The following is a 19333-nucleotide window of genomic DNA, read 5'->3' as shown; positions in this document are numbered from 1 at the left end:
TTTTAAGATTTTATTTATTGAGAGAGTGCAAGAACACGAGCAAGAGAGCAAGCGAGAGAGCGAGCGGGTAGAGGAGCAGTGGGAGAAGCAGGTTCTCTGCTGAGCAGGGAGCCTGACATGGGGCTCGATCCCGAGACTCTGGGATCACGACCTGAACTGAAGGCAGCCACTTAACCAACTGAGCCACTCAGGTGCCCCTATTCAGGATTTTTTTATGCTTAGCAGTAAAAGCCAAATAAGTCCTATTTTGCAAAATTCAACATATATTAAGCAAATTACATTTAAATTGTCTGTGGATATAAGAAACTGGACAAGGAAGGGGCACCTAGGTGGCTCAGTCTGTTAAGCATCTGCCTTCAGCTCGGGTCATGGTCTTAGGGTCCTGGGATTGAGCCCTGTGTCAGGTTCCCTGCTTAGTGGGGAGTCTGTTTCTCTCTTCCCCTTTCCTTCTGCACCCCACCCCTCGTGCTCACTATCTCTCAAATGGATAAGATCTTAAAAACTAAAAATAAAAAAGAAACTGGACAATGCAGAAGAAATAAACAAAACCTACATACATGCGGTGACTAGGCAAATGAAATATTCTCCATTTTGATTTAGGTTAAATGCAGAAACGTTTGTATTCAGTAATCATACCGCTATCAGACAATTAATATGATAGAGATCTGGATTTTTCCCCACAAAGGAGATCTGGGAGATTATATTTACATGTAGAATTAGTCATTTGGTGTTACTGGTAAAGGTGTTATTCTCCCATTAATAAAAAAAAGGAAAATTACAAATGATTTAATGAAGAGTTATGAAAAATAAATGTTCTATATTTTCTTCAAAAAATAAAGTTAAAATTATACACTTGCATCTGATCAAATTGTACACAGATGAAACAATTTTAAAGTATTGTTATTGTATAATTCATTGTCATTTCTGTTCCTCAAAAACTTTTAAAAGATTTTATCTTTTTTTTTAAAAGATTTTATTTATTCATTTGAGACACAGAGATAGAGAGCATGAGTAGGGAGAGAGGCAGAGGGAGAGGGAGAAGCAGGCTCCTGCTGAGCCAGGAGCCCGATGTGGGGCTTGATCCCAGGATGAGCCAAAGGCAGACGCTTAACCATCTGAGCCACCCAGATACCCCAAGATTTTATCTATTTTTTAGAGAGAGCAAGAGCGTGCCCACACGAGGAGGGGGAGAGGGAGCGAGAGAATCCCAAGCTGACCTCCTGCTGAGCACAGAGCCCGACCCTGAGCTCAACCTTACAACTCTTGAGATCATGACCTGAGCTGAAATCAAGAGTCAGACGCTTAACTGACTGAGCCACCCCAGGTGTCCCCAAATTTTAAGTTTTTAAAGAGCAAGTTAAGGTTACAATTTTTCATAGCAAAAGTCATGTACTTTTATATCATCAATAAAATCTGAGCGATTATATTTTGAGTTTTAGTAATATATTATTTATCCAAAGTCTTAAAAACAAAATAAAAATGGATAAATGAAATATATTAGCTACCTCATTTTGGTCAAGTGTCAACCTCTTTTCCAAATACCTAGTTAGGACATTTCCTTCGTCTTATCTAGTTGTGGGTAGAGGTGCAAATGAGAGTAAAACTGCTGAAAGGCAAAGAGAAAGAGGAGATGCACAAGAATAAGAGCCCCTGATGAATTTTAATCTATTACTGTTTCCATAAATCTCTCCTTATTCTAATAATGCCTTATTCTCAAGTAAAAATCTGACACGAATATTTAACAAACACATTAATGAGTTATTTGGTCTCTTACCAACTTGCTTAGAACACAGACACTTTTCTGAACGGTCTCTCTGGTGATATCTGCTTGCCGTACTTTCAATGCCTATGTAAACAGTCATCATTAGAAATATTTCATAGAAATATTTAAAAATCATTATCTTTCAATATAAAAATAGCAGTCAGGTAGAAAAAATTTCTTACATTTAAACTCCAAATTTATTGAGAATCTCAGAAAATATTTATTGAATGAGTCAGCCAGGAAACTGTGCCAGAATCTGGTGGCACTAGGAATGTAACCATGAGAGATAGTTCCTACTCTCAAGGAATTTACTGTATGATGGAGAATACTTTATGTGTAAGTTGCCACACCCATAATGCAAATCAAATGTCCTTGATTCTGGTTTGAAAATGGGCATCCTTTCAGAGACTACTGTTCCTGGTGAGAAGGGGCTAGTTTAAAACTCCCAAGACAGAAGAACTGGCAACAGTTTTGTTAAGGTGGTTCAATGCTGCCTGGAGTTTATCCTGGCAAAATAGTATTGTGGACCAGCCCTGAGCCGTAACTCATGCCTTGATGATTCTGAGGATGACCACATGAGATGTCAATAAGTTCTCTGCTAGTAAGGAACAAGCGTTCATTTGATCAATCTCAGATAATCTGTGAGGAAAGTTAGAACTTTTCTTCCCCTCTGTATGTACTGCCTGACATCTCTTTGGACCTGTCCTGAGGACCAAGGGGCCTCAGTGTCTTCAACTGACTGATGACTGATGACCAGTCATTAAACTAAGAATAGAGCCTTCCTTCAATCCGTTTTCTACCTCTCTGCCTTGATTGGATTCATCTATCAGGTCTCACTTTCATTCAAAGGGAATCAATCTTTTTCCTACGTTATAGGTCCTTTGGATACCTATCTTATCATCCCTCTGGTTATCAGGTGAGGATAGAAAAATTTGGAGAAAATGGCAACCTCAACATATTGTGGAGTGGGTCAGACCCAAGGGGTGAGGAAGACAGGCAGTATGAAATGCCATTTAAAGGCTATGCAGAGCACGACAACTGTTGTTAATGTTGACAGCTTTGGAGAATTTTACTAGTGTTTACACAACCTAGAGGGGATGAGACTAAAAGGTACAGATTTCCGAGAAAGGGTTGGGGGCAACTCAGTTCATCTCATAGAAATGTACATGAAGGGTATATGAAGCAATCAAATGTACAAAGCTATCAGGCTAACTCTTACTCTCAGGTTTATCTTTATCTTTAAATTCAGTTATTCATTCTGTAAATATTTACTAGGTGTGTCCTATATTAGGCCCTGTGTGTGAAGGGCTGTTTCAAGTAGTTAACTACTTTGGGTATGGTGGAATTTGCACCTGCAGTTTATTTTGAAATGGTTCAGGGAAAAATACAGACACACACACAAAGCTGACATTTGTTGAATCTAGACGGTGGGCATACAGGTGTTCATCATACAATTCTTTTAATTTATCTGCATGTTTGAAAGGTCATTAAAAAAAGCTAATGAAAATTTTAAAAGATTAACTTAATTATTCACCTGAGGAAGCTTTTAAAACTTATAATTGCCTAGGCCCTACTCCCAGAGATTCTAATTTAGTCACCGCAAAAGGAAAGGTCAGGAAATGTATTTAAAAAAAAAAGAAAGTCTCCAAGTAATTCTGGTTAAAAATCACTGTTTTAGAGCAGTGGTTTGCAATCTTGGCTACATACTGGAATCACCTGAGGAGCTTTTAAAACTCCTGAGAACCATAACATTAAATCAGAATCTCTGGGGTTGGGACCCAGTCTTTCTACTATTTAAAGCTCTCCAGGTGACTCCAATGTATAGCTGAAGTTGAGAAACACTCACTACTTTAGAGTATTAATGATGTCATGATAGGCAAGAGATTTTTACTCAGCGTCTTCACCACAAAAAACCAGTGCTGCTCAGAAGCAAGCCATATGAAAGGGGAAGCTACCCATTTTGGCTTATGTGAATTTATTAATTAGAGTTATTATAGTAATTCAGGAATTAAGCTGGCAGGTAATTTAAGAATTAACAAAATCTTAGTTGTAGATAATTAAGATAACATGCAAGTATTTCAAAAGTACTCAAGTATTTTCCCCTAATTCTAAACAGCTGCTTAAAGAACAACATACATTATCACTTCATTTTTCTAAATTATATACCAAACACTAGAAAAAGAAAATTCAAGGACACTATAAAGTTTAAATACAGTATTGGAAGACAAATGGATAATTTAGGTATCACTATATAAAAACAATGGACAAAATATTTTATGGTAATTATAGTTACCTATGTCAACTTACAAAAACATTCATGTGAATAAACTGGTACTATTGGGAAAACAACTTCAAATTGTTTATAAAAATCTAAAATAATACCAGTGTTTTCTGTTGTTGTTCATTGTAACTACCATACCTTGGCTTCAATCTGTCGATAACAGGAGATACCATACACTGTGGCTCCGTTTCCATTTCTGGGTGGCAAGTGAAAAAACACAGTATCTAAGAGACACACAGAAAAATGTAAATACCAAAGTGAATTACCCTTATTAATAAATAATGTAGACTGAAGTATAATACAGTTAATTACAACCAAAATGATGATGTAACAAGGAACCCATGTCATACCTACTTCTAGCATCACAACCACTGGTTTCTTAGAATCCATCTTACTGCCTTACCACGTACATTCATTCATGCACATTCTCAAAAAGCCCAAGGGGCTGAATTATAACAGGTTAATATTGAAACTACAATCACTTATCTCAGAAAATACTTAACCAACCATAAAAGACTCTTAATCATAGGAAACAAACTGAGGGTTGCTGGAGGGGGGCCGGGTGAGGGGATGGGGTAACTGGGTGATGGACATTAAGGAGGGCACGTGATATAATGAACACTGGGTGTAAGACTGATGAATCACTGACCTCTACCTCTGAAACGAATAATACATTATATGTTAATTAATTGAATTTAAATTAAAAAAATTAAAAGGAAAATATTTTATTTCAGATTAAAAGAGGTATAGAATCATACAAACAAAAGGTAACACATGAATCTTGGATAGATCCAAGAAATTCTTGGAATAACTGGAGAAATTTGAACATAGATTAGATATTAGATATATTCAAATTACTGTTAAATCTCTTAGCAGTCATAATGGTACTGGAAGTTATCCTGAGGAATGATCTTACTCTTAGGAGTGCATGCTGAAGTATTTAGAGGTAAACTAAATGTCTACAACATTTAGTTGTCATAATCTCTACAACATGGTGTTAGACTTTCAAATAGGAGAGGCAAAACTGTACACACACATAAATATAAAGAAAATCTGTGGGATATTCACTATACTATTCTTTCAACTTTTCTGTATGTTTAAAAGCTTTCATAATAAAAAAGTTAGGAAGAAAAGATTTGCAAGGTTTAAAATAATGTATTTAAATTTTACACTAAACTGCACAGTAACATTTGCTTCATTTCATATGAAAATTATTAAGTATAAGAGGTAATTAAACCAAGTTTAATCTGGTGTTTTGCTAGAGTCCACGCCATAATAAAACGTCCTTTGTTGAGCCAAAGCACTCATTTATAGGGTCATAGGAGACTAATTTCACAGCATTGCTTTTTCTCTGAGGGTGTTAACATGTTCCTCTTATCTGCAAACTTTTTTTACACCCAATATGGGGCTTGAATTTACAATCCCAAGATCAAGAGTCTCACGCTCTACCAACTAAGCCAGCCAGCCACCCCTTACATGTAAACTTAAGCAGAGCACTGCAATAGCAGTGGCTCCAGGGGTGGAGAAGCAATCCCAGGTAGGCATTGGAGTACTAACCTAATAAGTTTGCAGCTAGAGCCCTAGTCAATTGGTAGCCAGTACAGGTAAGCCCTTTAGTTTCCCTCCGAGAGGAGTCTGAGGTATGAATGTAGGAAGTGCTACCAGCAGCAGACGTCCTAATCTGGCCACTTACTTTGGCCAGGGCTCCTGGCAAAAGAGTGGCCAACGTTCACTAACATTACCAACATAAGCCCAGCACTCCTCTGGAAATCTTCCAGTGCATGACTAGTCATCTCCAAACAAGCATTTAAAATATTTTATGAATAGTCACAAGAAGCCAAAGGCCTTTGATTTACCAAAATACTTAGAATCTAAGATGTCTTGGTAAATTAAAAAAAAAAAAAAGGCACCTAATTGTTCCATTGTTTACATACCTTCTTGGTAGTTGTGTGCGCCATCTGGTAAGGCAAGGAAGGGCAAATATTTCCATTCTTCAGGTAAAGTGTGGCTGTCATGTCCATCTCCTGGAATCAGGGGCGGGTAAGAGAATTCAACCTAAAATAGTAAGCAATGTTAGCCAAAAGGTTTTATCATGATCAAAGGGAGCATTTTGCCTATCAGGATAGGCAAAAATACTATAAAAATACTTTTTTTAAAAAAAGATTTTATTTATTTGACAGAGAGAGAGAGAGAGAGAGACACAGCGAGAGAGGGAACACAGCAGAGGGAGTGGGAGAGGGAGAAGCAGGCTTCCCGCTGAGCAGGGAGCCCAATGCGGGGCTCGATCCCAGGACTCTGGGATCATGACCCGAGCTGAAGGCAGACGCTTAACGACTGAGCCACCCAGGCGCACCGCAAAAATACTTTAAGATTTTTTGATTTGAGAGAGCGCAATTGAGAGCATGCGCAAATGGGGGGAGGGGCAGAGGGAGAAACTCTCAAGCAGACTTCCCGCTGTGTGGAGCTCAACACAGGGCTCTATCTCATGACCCATGGGATCATGACCTGAGACAATATCTCAAGTCCACAGCCTAACTGACTGAGCCACCCAGGAGCCCTCGCAGAAATAAATTTTTAAGATTTATTTACTTTAGGGACGCTGGGGTGGCTCAGTCGGTTAAGTGTCTGCCTTCGGTTCAGGTCATGATCCCAGGGTACTGGGATCGAGCCCCGCATTGGGCTCCTTGCTCATTGGGGAGCCTGTTTCTCCCTCTGTACTCTCTCTCTTGCACACGTGTGTACACTCTTGCTAGCAAATAAATTAACAAAATCTTTAAAAAAATTTTATTTACTTTAGAGAGCAAGAGAGAGTGCCTGTCGGGAGGGGGGCAGAGGGAGAGAAAGAATCCCAAGCTGACTCCATATTTAGCTCAGAGCCAAAGCAGGGCTGGATCTCATGACCCTAAGATTACAACCTGAGTCAAAATCAAGAGTCCGATGCTCAACCAACTGAGCCACCCAGGCGCCCCCTGGCAAAAATACTTTTAAACTCTGAATGACAGATGTAAGGATAAGCCACACTTACTAATGCCATTTGGCATTATCAGCAAACCTGCTTATACATAAGAGGAAAAAGAAAAAAGGAATGAAAAGAGGAAAGATTTGTAAGTCTTTTCATCTTTCTGATTTAAAGGTGTTTAGATTTTAATGTGCATAGGAGGATAGGGGGTAGAGTGGTGGTGACTGGCCTGGAGATTTACACTTGGGAACTATCATCAAATAGATGGTAATTGAAGCCATGAAACCCTGAGAAAAACCAACATCCTACTGAATTGAGTAGAAGAGGTCCAACAAAGAAGCCTGAGAAGTGTGAGCCAAGGTCTAGGTTTGCTTCCCATCAACTGTCTCCCTTGCAAAAAAAACAAAAAAACAAAACAAAACAAAAAAACTGGCTCCCTTGCTCACAATACTTGTAGCTCTGAGCTATGTTTTTCATGGGGGTTGGCAGGAGGATTGAATGGGCGAGCATTAATCAACATTTCAGGTTTTTTTTTTAAATATTGAGAACCGATCAATGAAAAGTTCAAAGAAATCTCTCCAACACTGTGTCCTTTAGAAATAAAGTTTTTAGTATACACCCTCGGCTTCTGATTACCCAAGTTTATCAGCATTTTCTCTGTGTTTCTATTTCTTTTTGTTACTTCAATGAGACTTTTGGAGAGGAAGAATTAAACGCATGGGACTTGGATTATCATATTGATTTATAAGTTCTAAGTGATTTACATTTAATTTTCTTTCAAAATATATTTATGCAGGAATTTATACTGCAATAGCAGTAATATACAGTTGCTCCTTGAACACAGTTTTCAACCACATAGGTCCACATACAGGTAAATTTTAATACAGTACAGTACTATAATGTATTTTCCCTTCTGTATGATTTTAACATTTTCTTTAGCTTACTTTATTGTAAGAATACAATATATGATACAAATAACATCCAAAATATGTATTAATCAACTGTTCATGTTATCAGTGAGGCTTCCAGTCAACAGGCTATTAGTAAAGTTTTGGGGGAGTCAAAAGTTATACATGGCAGCTCTAACCCCCACATTGTTCGAGGGTCAACTGTATACACTAAAGTTGGAATTTGAGATTAAGAATCACTTTTATTTTTTTTTCCAAGTACTCAATAATTTATTTTTAAGCTAAGTGTGCCTATTACTTGAAATGTGGAAGACTGCTTCGGCATAAAAAGAATCACACTTCAAACTAAATAACGAATGTGTTATTTCTCTCCTAATTTTTAAAATATGAACATTCTGTAATTCAGTCATGGGGGCCTTTACTTCCAGGTGACTTCTTCATTGGGTCTCAATTCCCTTTTAAACAACAAACTTTTGTTCCGGAAGGCAGTCAGCTTTTCATCATTCTGTCTAGGTAACAACCAAGGACAAACCCCATGGGCACAAGTATATGTACCCAGTGGTCATGAACAATCTGAATTATGTTCATCCTGAGTGCTGCGGCCTTGATGCCAAAAACGACCCCACGACCAAGTGCAGCGACGACCCAACCCAAGAATCACTTTTAGATCCTACCTTTAATGTGGAGAGATATGAGGCTCATATTCCCACACCTCAATGGAATGAATCAAGCTGCCACTTGAGTCACATGAGAATTATAAAAGAGCTTTAAAAATGATTTTTTAAATAGGTGACCTAGGTCCATATTTACAATCTTTAAAAATACTAAGAAGGACTATACACTAAGAAGACTCCCTCCCACCCTTGACACTACCACTCTGGCCACCCAGTCATCTTCCTGCCCCTACCTTCAGAAGCAACCATTGTTTTCAGTTTGAAAGGATTTTTAAAAGGTTTGAGTTATGGATGGAATAACTTTTCTCTCAGAGATCAGTCATTTAAGATCAGTTAGCTGAAGGCTGAGTATAGATAATCTCAAATTACATTTTGCATTTCTCTATCTTTTCTATGTATCACAGAGATTTCACATATTGTGTGGAGGAAAGTAGAATGTGACAAAGAGGTAATGGAGACTTATTCAAAGCTGATACTATGAAGCTGGTAGTTACAGAGTTAAAAAAAAAAATTCAGAATTACTTCAACACCAAGAAAAAACAAAACAAAACCTAGAAACAAGGAAATAAATTATTGTGTTTTATTGTAATCAATAACAAAGCCCAATATACACTTACTTATTAAGAAGTCTTGGTAATTATTACATGTTTTCTTTTGGGAAGCCACTGACCTTAATGTATAGCTATTTTATTTAAAAAACATTTAGTATAGTGTAAACATGCTTTTAAATAAATACAAACATCATGGACCCAAATTCTCAGAAGTCCATCATGAAATATGTTGTTCTTTATGTCCAAAATGTTTAATCTGAAATTCCAAAAGAAAGTAATACAATAATGCTCAACCTCATTTTTGATGGAAATGCAACTTGGAATAAAATTTTTACTATATTAAAAACATGAAAAAGATTATTAATATTTTGTGTTTACAAGAGTATGGGGAAATAAATAGGTGTGGCTATGGGAAGGTGAACTGGTAGAACAGTATGGAAGGCAATTTGGCAATATTATCAAATCAGTAACACATTTACCCTTTGACCCAGCAGTTTTAGGAATTTATCCCGCAGGTACACTGATATATTCACACAGATATGTACAAGAATGTTCCTAGTAGGATTTATTGTCACATAAAAATTAGAAAACTAAATATTCATAAGAGTGATTACATAAATTTTACATCAGTTCTATACAGTTGTTAAAAAGAATGTTAGATTCACATATACTGATAAAGCAAGCTAGGTATGATATACAGTGTGGTAGGTAAAATAAGAGCCCTCCAGAGATGTCCATGTCTTATCCCTGAAATCTGTCTATATGTTACCTTACAAAGCAAAAGGGACTTTGCAGACACAATTAAAGATCTTAAGATGGGGGTTATTCAAGTGGGCCCACTGATTTCACAAGGGTCCTTTTAAGAGAGAAGTGTCAAAGATATCTGAAGATGCTAAGCTTCAAGATGCTTTGAAGACTGAGGAGGGGACCATGAGCCAAGGACTGGAGGAGACTCTAAAAAGTTGGAAAAAAGCAATAAAATCGATTTTCCCTAAGTGCCCTGAAGAAACACAGCCCTGCTTGATTTTAGCCCAGAGAGATTTCTGACCTCCAAAACTCTATATTTGTGTTGTTTTAAGTCACTAAGTTTGTGGTAATTTATTACACAGCAATAGAAAACCAGTACATACTGTTAAATTTAAAAAGCAAGCAGAATATCAGTAAATACAGTATAATCCTATGTATACTATGATTCCATTTATGCAAAAAATTATACTTCTGTATCTTTCTAAATGAATTTTTTAAAAACTTGCTTGAAAAGATACAAGCTTGACTGCTAACAGTTTACCTCTGGAGAATGGATAGGGTTGGGAATTGGAGATAAAGGGTGCTTCGCTTCGGCAGCACATATACTAAAATTGGGAATTGGAGATAAAGGAATATTCCTGTTTGTTGTTTTTTTTTTTTAATCTCCATCTTCTTTTTTGGGAAAATTTCAAACTTACAGAGAAGTTGAAAGAAAATAAACAACCTTATAAACATCATCTATATTCACAAACTGCTAATTTTTTGGCCACATGTGCTTTTATCTGTGTTGCATGTGTATACACACACTTTTTCTGCATCACTTGGCAATAAGTTGAGATTATCATTACTTTTAAGTAAACTAGCATTTATTTTTAAATGGATATGCATTTCTTTTACAGTTAAAAAAAAAAAAAAGATAACCACAAATAGCTCCTAGCTTTTGAAGGAAATCTTATTTCCATCCTATCCTTTTGGACACAAAGGGAGATACAGAAATCTGTCTTCCTTTCTGAAGACTTAGTTTAACAAGTTACCAACAGCCAGAGTTTAATATCTGATTGTTTGCTATGTTCAATATATTCTCTCAACTCCTCATTCTACTGAATGAAGATCTGTTTTGGGTGACTCTAGTTGGAACTTAAAATGAAGTCAACTCATAAAATTGTTGTAAGTGTAGATACTACATATACTCCAAGAATTCCATGGGTAAAATTAGGTTGGCTTTAGGCTGACTTGGGCCCAGATTACTTATAATATTGTTTCTTTGGGGTATTAAAAGGAAACCCACAGGCCCAAGCCACTTAGGCCAAGTCACCAAACGGCTTAATACCTAACACCTGGGGCGCCTGGGTGGCTCAGTCGTTAAGCGTCGTCTGCCTTCGGCTCAGGTCATGATCCCAGGGTCCTGGGATGGAGCCCTGCATCGGGCTCCCTGCTCAGCAGGAAGCCTGCTTCTCTCTCCCCCACTTAGCCTGCTTGTGTTCTCTCTCTGGCTGTCTCTCTCTGTCAAATAAATAAATAAAATCTTAAAAAAAAACCAAACCTAACACTTAACCATAAATTCCAACCTCCCCACAAAATGTAGTCTTAACTAGTGAGTCTGGAACTTTCTGATCAGCACCCTATGAGGTAATCTGTCATATGGGCCCTCTCTCTCCCTACAAAGGAAGAGGAGGTGATTTACCTAAGAGAACACCACCCCCTTCTCCCAAGGGAAAGTGACCGGGCCCTGGAACAATCCTTCCTTCTCTTTTGCTAATAACTTGCCCTACCCTCCTTCTATAAAATCCTTCCATTTTGTACAACTCCTTGGAGTTCCCCCTACTTGCTAGGTGGGATGCTACCCAATTCAACAAATCACTTAATAAAGCCAATTAGTTTTTTTTTTTTTTTTTAAAGCTTTTATTTGACAGAAAGAGACACAGCGAGAGAGGGAACACAAGCAGGGGGCGAGGGAGAAGCAGGCTTCCCAACGAGCAGGGAGCCAGGACCCTGGGATTATGACCTGAGCCAAAGGCAGATGCTTAACAATTGAGCCACCCAGGCGTCCCAAGCCAATTAGATCCTCACATTTACTCAGTTGAATTTTTGTTTCTTGACAGGTAGAATGTATTCAAAATTTCAAACAGCTAACTTTTGGGGCACAACTTTCTCATAAATTGTACACTGCCTGTACTGTGCTGTCAGCTCTCTAGAATTCTGCTGGTGTTACTTGCTACCACTAAATTCTTGCATTTGGAAACTGCTGAAGATGCTAATCAAGTTCAAAACAGTTCACAAACTCCGTTCTGTATCTACACATATACAACAATTTTCATGGTGATTTAGTATTGTTTCATTAATCAATCCTCTATTGTTGAACTTTTTTTCTAGGTTTTTTTTTTCTTCTTACATCTTTATAAACTGTTTAGTACTATTCAAGTACGGCATAATAAAAAATATATACTGGGTCCTGTCCTTGGTTTTGGGCCTACAATTCCTAAAACCCTGAATTTCCTGAGTGAAGGGAGCACCTTTTGTTATTTACAAGACAATTTCAACTGTACCTGGGTGTATCTAATGAGGGGACTTGGTAGTGGTCGGTCTACTAAATAGCTTTAGGATGGGGCCTGGTCACCAGAAAGGCAGACCTCCAGGGAGGGCAGAGGGGCTGGAGATTAAGTACAATCACCAATAACTAATGACTAAATCAATCATGCCTATGTAATGAAACTTCCATAAAATCCCCTAAACAGGGCACCTGGGTGCTCAGTCATTAAGCGTCTGCCTTCGGCTCAGGTCATGGTCCCAGGGTCCTGGGATCGAGCCCCACATCGGGCTCCCTGCTCAGCGGGAAGCCTGCTTCTCCCTCTCCCAATCCCCCTGCTTTGTATTCCCTCTCTCACTGTGTCTCTGACAAATAAATAAATAAAATCTTAAAAAAAAAAAAAATCCGCTAAACAATAGGACTCCGAGATTCTGGGTTAGTGAAGACAATGAGGTGCCAGGAGGCTAGCATTTCCAGTGAGGGCATGGAAGCTCTGTACCCCATCCACCACATCTGGTCCTATGCATCTCTCTCACTTGGCTGTTCCAGAGTTGTGTCCTTTATAATAAACCAGTAAAGGTAAGCAGCATTTTCCTTAGTTCTAGTTGTTCTGGCAAATTACAGAACCTGAGACGGGGCCATGAAAACCCCTGAATTTGTGGCTAAACTGGACTCAGGCCTGGCATCTCAAGTGAGGATATCTTGGGGGACTGAGTCCTTAAACTTATGGAGTTTGACACTAACTCTGGGTAGTTAGTGCAGAATAGGATTGAATTGTAGGATACCCAGTTGGTGTCTGGGGAAAACAAAACAAAGGCCATTATTTCCCAATCATTGGGACTGTAAAATCTTAAATCGTATAATCTTCATATTTTGAATACTGAATACTCTATAAACTCCCCTTTGGATATGTCCAAAATAATCCAGACAGATACAGTTCATGGCACAGAGGCTTAAGAGAAATTCTCATGGAAGTTACCTGAGATTCTCAAATACTCAGTTGAATCAAAAGGCAATTTAGACCCTAATGCTAATTAAACTAAGCAATACCATGAAAAGTAAAGGTAGTTACCCCTGAAACAAATAATACATTACATGTTAATTTAAAAAAAAAGAAAAGTAAAGGTAGCTATAGTAAGCTACCTCACTGCACAACTCCAGTGGGAACCACCAACCGTACACTTTATGGGAAGGGTTCTCCCTGCAGCTACGCTGTGCAAAGTCTGTACAGGTGTATATGGCAGCCCTAAGTCTATGTGAAAAAATCATTGACAAAACCAAAGTAAATCTCCAAAGACTTAAAAAAAAAAAAAAAAAGAAACAGAATGATTATCATCTAGTAGGGTTACTATTAAATAATGGAAGTTCACAGCCCAAACTCTTAAGTTAAATTTGAGATCAAAAAAAGTATCTGGGGGTGCCTGGGTGGCTCAGTTGATTAAGTGTCGGACTCTTGATTTCGGCTCAGGTGATGATCTCAGGGTTGTGAGATCCAGCCCTGCCTCTAGTGGAGCTGGGCATAGAGCCTGCTTAGATTCTCTCTCTCTCTGCCCCTTCCCCACCTCTAAAAAAAAAAAAAAAAAGATCTAGTAGGACATCGGAACATACTGTGTGTGACAGATATACCAGATGTCTCCCCAAAAGGTAATGTTATTAAATTCTGCAAATGTCAAATATCTCTTTTTTGTCAACTCATGTTCACGTGACTGAGTCTATTTTTATCCCAATTAGTAGTAGCATTTTACATACTTCCATGGTTATAGAAGAAGAGGGGGGAAGAGACAACGGCTGATTTCTAAAACGTAAAAGCAGAATAAAGATGCTCTAATCACAAGGAATAAAAAGGCAATTTTTCTAAAGGCTAAATGAACTATGTAAGTAATGGTAATGTTTGTTCACACCCTGAATGGTAAAAATTTACCACCCATTTTCAGAGTTTACAAATCAAACTGTAAAGGTACCCCCTAGGGACACCTGGATGGCTCAGTCAGTAGAACATGTGACTCTTAATCTCAGGGTTGTGAGTTCTAGCCCCACAATGGGCATGGAGCCTACTTTAAAAAAAAAAAGTGTCCATTAGTCAGACTGCATTTATGTGGTCCTCAAAAACAAAAGATTGAGGGGCACCTGGGTGGCTCAGTCGTTAAGCGTCTGCCTTCGGCTCGGGTCGTGATCCCGGGGTCATGGGATCGAGCCCCACATCGGGCTCCCTGCTCAGTGGGAAGCCTGCCTCTCCCCCTCCCACTCCCCCTGCTTGTGTTGCCTCTCTCGCTGTGTCTCTCTCTGTCAAATAAATAAATAAGTAAATAAAATCTTTAAAAAAATTAAAAAAAAAAAAAAGATTGAGAAAACAACAGAACAGTAACACAGTATCCTGGTGTGAACTCTGCATACTTCAAAAGTACCCTCTGTTTGCTTTCTAACAATGAAACATCCATTCCACTGTAGAGAACCATACAACTAAGAGAAGCCACCATGCCAAAGAGCACACAAATTAAACACATGTGTAGTGCTCCTGATGGCAGAAGAGGTATGCTTCCTAGAGATGCTGAGTCAGCTGCTCTGCCTCTACTCCCTTTCCAGGCACCTCAGGGATTCCACCCACCTTAACTCAGAAGCATAGCTGTTTATTTTCTTAACAGTTAAAACATTTTAGGTACCAAAGTCAAGGCCTTGTCATGTTTTTCTCTTTAAAGAAAACCCAGGATGGAGAAGACATGTCTTCTTGAAGTTATCTGCTTTGCGAAATCTCTAGAAGAGTCAACATTACAAGAGAACTGGCACTTTACCTCTTTAGTCTCTTAAAAAGTTGGCAAATGACTATACTTGTCAGCTGTTTATTTCTGAAACAGATTGTGCTTAGTATTCCTATACCTCAGCATGATACATTATTTTATAGTTTCATGAGCGCACTGGATGCCTAGAAAAATAAAGTGTATACTGTAAAACTGCAATGGTACTACTGAGACCTGCCAATTAAAACCAAGTTTTATTGTTTTTAAAATTAAATGGAAACAAAACAAAAATTAAATGAAACAAGTACCTTAGTTTAAAACATGTGCTTTTATATCTTTAAGTGAATAAAGGCTGCCAGTCCTATTTTTTCTAGAATTAAAGAACTATTATACTATTCCACATTTCTTTAAGATGAGGTACTTGGGCCTTTTGACTAGAACTGTCATCTTCCAGTAATTCACCAAAATGACCAACACAAAGGGAAAAAGAGAGGCACCAGCTATATTCTCTAGGCCTTTCAAAAACATGGAGTTGTTCCTTTGGCCACATACATGTGAATCTACAAGAAAGGCGATGCTGTGGACATGAAGGGAATGGGCACTGTTCAAAACTGAATGCCCCACAAATGTTACCATGGCAACACTGAAAGAGCCTATAGTGTTACCCAGCATGCTGTTGGCATTGTAAACAAACAAGGGCAAGATTCTTGCCAAGAGAATTAATGTAAGTACTGAGCATATTTTTTTCTTTCTAGGTGAGCATGGAGCCCAATACAGAGCTTGAACTAATGACCCTGAGATCCGGACAGGAGCCGAAATCAAGCATCAGATGCTTAACGGAGGGAGCCAACCAGGTGCCCCTAAGTACCTAGCATATTAAGCACTCAAAGATCCAAGATAGCTTCCTGAAGCATGTGAAGGAAAATGATCAGAAAAAAAAAGGAAGCCAGAGAGAGAGGTACTTGGGTTCAACTGAAGTGCGTGCCAGCCTGCTCCACCCAGAAAAGCACAGTTTATGAAAACCAATGGAAAGGAGCCTGAGCTGCTGGAACCCATTCCCTAAGAATTCATGGCAGGATAAGTGTAAAAAAAAATAAAAGACCTCAAGACTGTAAACAGAAAAAACAAAAAAAGAAAAAAAAACAGTTGAGGTACTTGGATTATGAACAAGAAAACAGATGATGTGTATTTTAATTTAAATAGAGAACTTTTTTAGGGGTGCCTGGCTGGCTTAGTCAGAAGAGCACGTGACTTTTGATCTCAGGTTTGTGAATTTCTCTCAAATAAATAAATCTTTTTAAAAAAGACTCTATTATATGGAGGAACATGACATTTTGTTTATCAATATTAACTACATAATATGAGGAAAGCTGATTTTCATACTAAAGGCACTTGGAAGAACTAAAATTAAGACTTCAATATCCTGTTTTTCTACTTTAAAACCACTGAAACTTTACATAAACATACAAGTTCATTAACATTAAACTGTGTATACATAGCCAATTAAAAGTCTATAAAAGACTTTACAGAGCCATGCTCTTTTTAAAATTATTTCTTCCAGAAAGGAAAAATCTTTACATATGAAGAGTGAAATTGAGAAACTCTACTAGTAAGTATTCATCTCCATTCATTTCAAATATATCTGAGAATAAACAGCATTATTATAAGGATTTGGCATTCATTGAAATACCATTATTTGCAGACCTACAACTCACAAATCAGAAACGCCATCAGATATGGAGTCAATGAGTTTGTGTTTCAGAGAAATAAAGTGCCATTTATTTCCAGTAATACCAGATTAGTTTTGTAGTGCTACTTTATGTAAAGCTTGGTAAAGATAGCTTCAAATGTATTTACTAATTATGAGCTCTTACTTAGAAGTAAAAAAGTTTTGAAGGATCTTAAATGTATTTGACTCTCTAGGTCTTTTATGTTACAGAAATCCAGAACTCCTATATTATCCAAGGTTCCAAGTAAAATAAACACTTTGGTCATATAGCACAAATGTGTATAACTACATGGGGAAAAAAACCAACTTTCATAAACGTTTTTAAAACCTGATAGTTTAAAAAAAAACACAAATTTTAAAGTAAAACGTTGTTATATTTGTAATATCCCCAAACTGGGAACAACAACTCACATGTCCATTAACAGGAGAAAGGGTCAGGATGGCATACAAATATATTATACAGACACTAGTGACAAATCTATGGTGACATAGGTCAGAAGAGTGGTAACCTTCAGGCAAGTCATGACCAGGAGGGAACGCCTGCATGGATCTTCTGAAGTACTGGAATTAATTCTGTCTCTTGATCTGGAGGGTGACTACACGGATGTGTGTGTATGTAAAAATGAATCAAGCTGCACCCATAAGTTGTATATACTTAACTATTGATAAATTATACCTTAAGAAAATCAAATACTGCGGGGGCGCCTGGGTGGCTCAGTCGTTAAGCGTCTGCCTTCAGCTCAGGTCATGACCCCAGAGTCCTGGGATCGAGCCCTCCATCAGGCTCCCTGCTCACGGGAAGCCTGCTTCTCCCTCTCCCACTCCCCCTGCTTGTGTTTCTGCTGTCGCTATCTCTCTGTCAAATAAATAAATAAAATCTTTTTAAAAAAAGGAAAATCTAATACCACTAAACCTCAATTTCCTTATCTATAAAAGACGACTAATATAACCTTGGTGTGTTGAGAGGAATAAATGGGATAATAAACACACACCTAGCACAGTACTCAGTATATAGCAAACATTCCATAAACAGCAGCTATTATTATTGCTAATATTTTCATAGAATAGCAATGATAAATTGCATGGTGACTAAACTTTATATTGGTATAAGCTCTTATTAGTTTTTTAAATCATTCACAAAGGTAGGAATTATATTTAGGGCATACTTTATGGAATTTAGAATCTTTGCTACAACTTGTTTACAAAGAGTGGAGAAAATCACTGTACTTAATGGAAATTTATGCTTTCAGCACATAAGTTATATTAGCATCCACGAGATGTCTGGGTTTTTGTATTAAGCTATAGCTTTTATGTCTCTGAAGATACCATGCTTATTTAACACAATACATGAGGACAGGACATAAAAAAAGATTGAGCCATTGTTTCTTCAAGCTCTTCTTTTTCCCCTCAATTATCACTTTTAAGGCTCAAAATTCAAAGACTGCAAATGGAGAATTTTTGCTAAGTCCTAGCTCTGCACAAATAGGAGTTTAAATGAAGAAAATCATGTAATAGTTTTTGAAATAGTCCTTTCTTTTTTAAGATTTTATTCACTTATTTGAGAGAAAGAGAGCATAAACAGGGGGAGGGGCAAACGGGGAGGGAGAAGCAGATTCCCCACTGAGCAGGGAGCCTGATGCAGGACTTGATCCCAGGACCCTGAGATCATGACCTGAGCCGATGGCAAATGCTTAACCCACTGAGCCACCCAGGTGCCCCCGAAATAGCCCTTTCAAAAGTATTGAAGGATGTAGAATTTTGTGATTTTTTTGCAAGGAGAAAGGTTAAAAAATCCTTTTTTTTTTAAAGATTTATTTTTTAGTGATCTCTATACCAACATGGAGCTCAAACTCACAACCCCAAGATCAACAGTTGCAAGCTCTGTGGACTGAGCCAGCCCTAAAAAATAATTTTAAATTATTTAGATTTGAGGTGTTATTACAAAGTATAAAAGGCAAAGTATAAAAGGCAAAGATCTTAAGTGTACAGAGTTCATTGGTTTTGATGATTTATACAGCTACAGGCAACCACTCCATCAAGACACAGAATTATCAACATCCTAGAAAGTTCCTCTCTTCAGACTGCTATCAACAAACACTAGTTCTGCCTGTTGAATTGAAGGGTACGTTTCTGAATGTAGACCGTGATGATGGGTATTTAGCAAATGTTTGTTGATTTCATCTTATAATAATGTAAGTGAAAGGGAATCTTAACAATCATCTATTTTAAAACCCTCATTTTACAGATGAAGAAACTGAAGTCCATAAACATTAGGCAATTGCCCTAGGTTGCACATCTAATAACCATTAGCGTCAAACTAAAACTCAGGCATCTTAATTACCAGATATACTTTGCTATTATTCATGCAGAGTGGTAAAAGAGAATCTATCAGAGCTGAAAGTACAAAGGAATATTAGGAATACTATATACAAAGTTCCTCTACAATGGAAGAGATGTGAC

General features: G+C 37.8%; 1 protein-coding gene and 1 pseudogene across 5 annotated transcripts in view; both read right to left on the bottom strand.

Moving 5' to 3' along the window:
- Window positions 1–19333, bottom strand: part of AVL9 (AVL9 cell migration associated) — a 68460-nt gene that overhangs the window by 38479 nt on the left and 10648 nt on the right. For all 5 annotated transcript variants that reach the window (XR_012380277.1, XR_012380276.1, XR_003208605.2 and 2 more), the window contains exons 2-4: window positions 5978–6098; window positions 4182–4267; window positions 1775–1846 (exon numbers count right to left, since the gene is read on the bottom strand). Coding sequence is in view for 2 of the 5 variants with exons in the window: in XM_025873107.2 (XP_025728892.1) it covers window positions 1775–1846; window positions 4182–4267; window positions 5978–6098 (279 nt within the window). In the remaining 3 variants the exon portion in view is untranslated. The remainder of the gene's footprint in view (window positions 1–1774; window positions 1847–4181; window positions 4268–5977; window positions 6099–19333) is intronic.
- LOC141373804 (NADH dehydrogenase [ubiquinone] 1 beta subcomplex subunit 1-like) lies at window positions 8167–8555 on the bottom strand (annotated as a pseudogene).

This window comes from Callorhinus ursinus, unplaced genomic scaffold (assembly GCF_003265705.2).
Source record: "Callorhinus ursinus isolate GAN/ISIS: 27379988/994484 unplaced genomic scaffold, GSC_fseal_2.0 scaffold12, whole genome shotgun sequence".
Lineage (NCBI taxonomy): Eukaryota > Metazoa > Chordata > Mammalia > Carnivora > Otariidae > Callorhinus > Callorhinus ursinus.
This window is presented reverse-complemented; position numbering and strand designations above follow the sequence as displayed.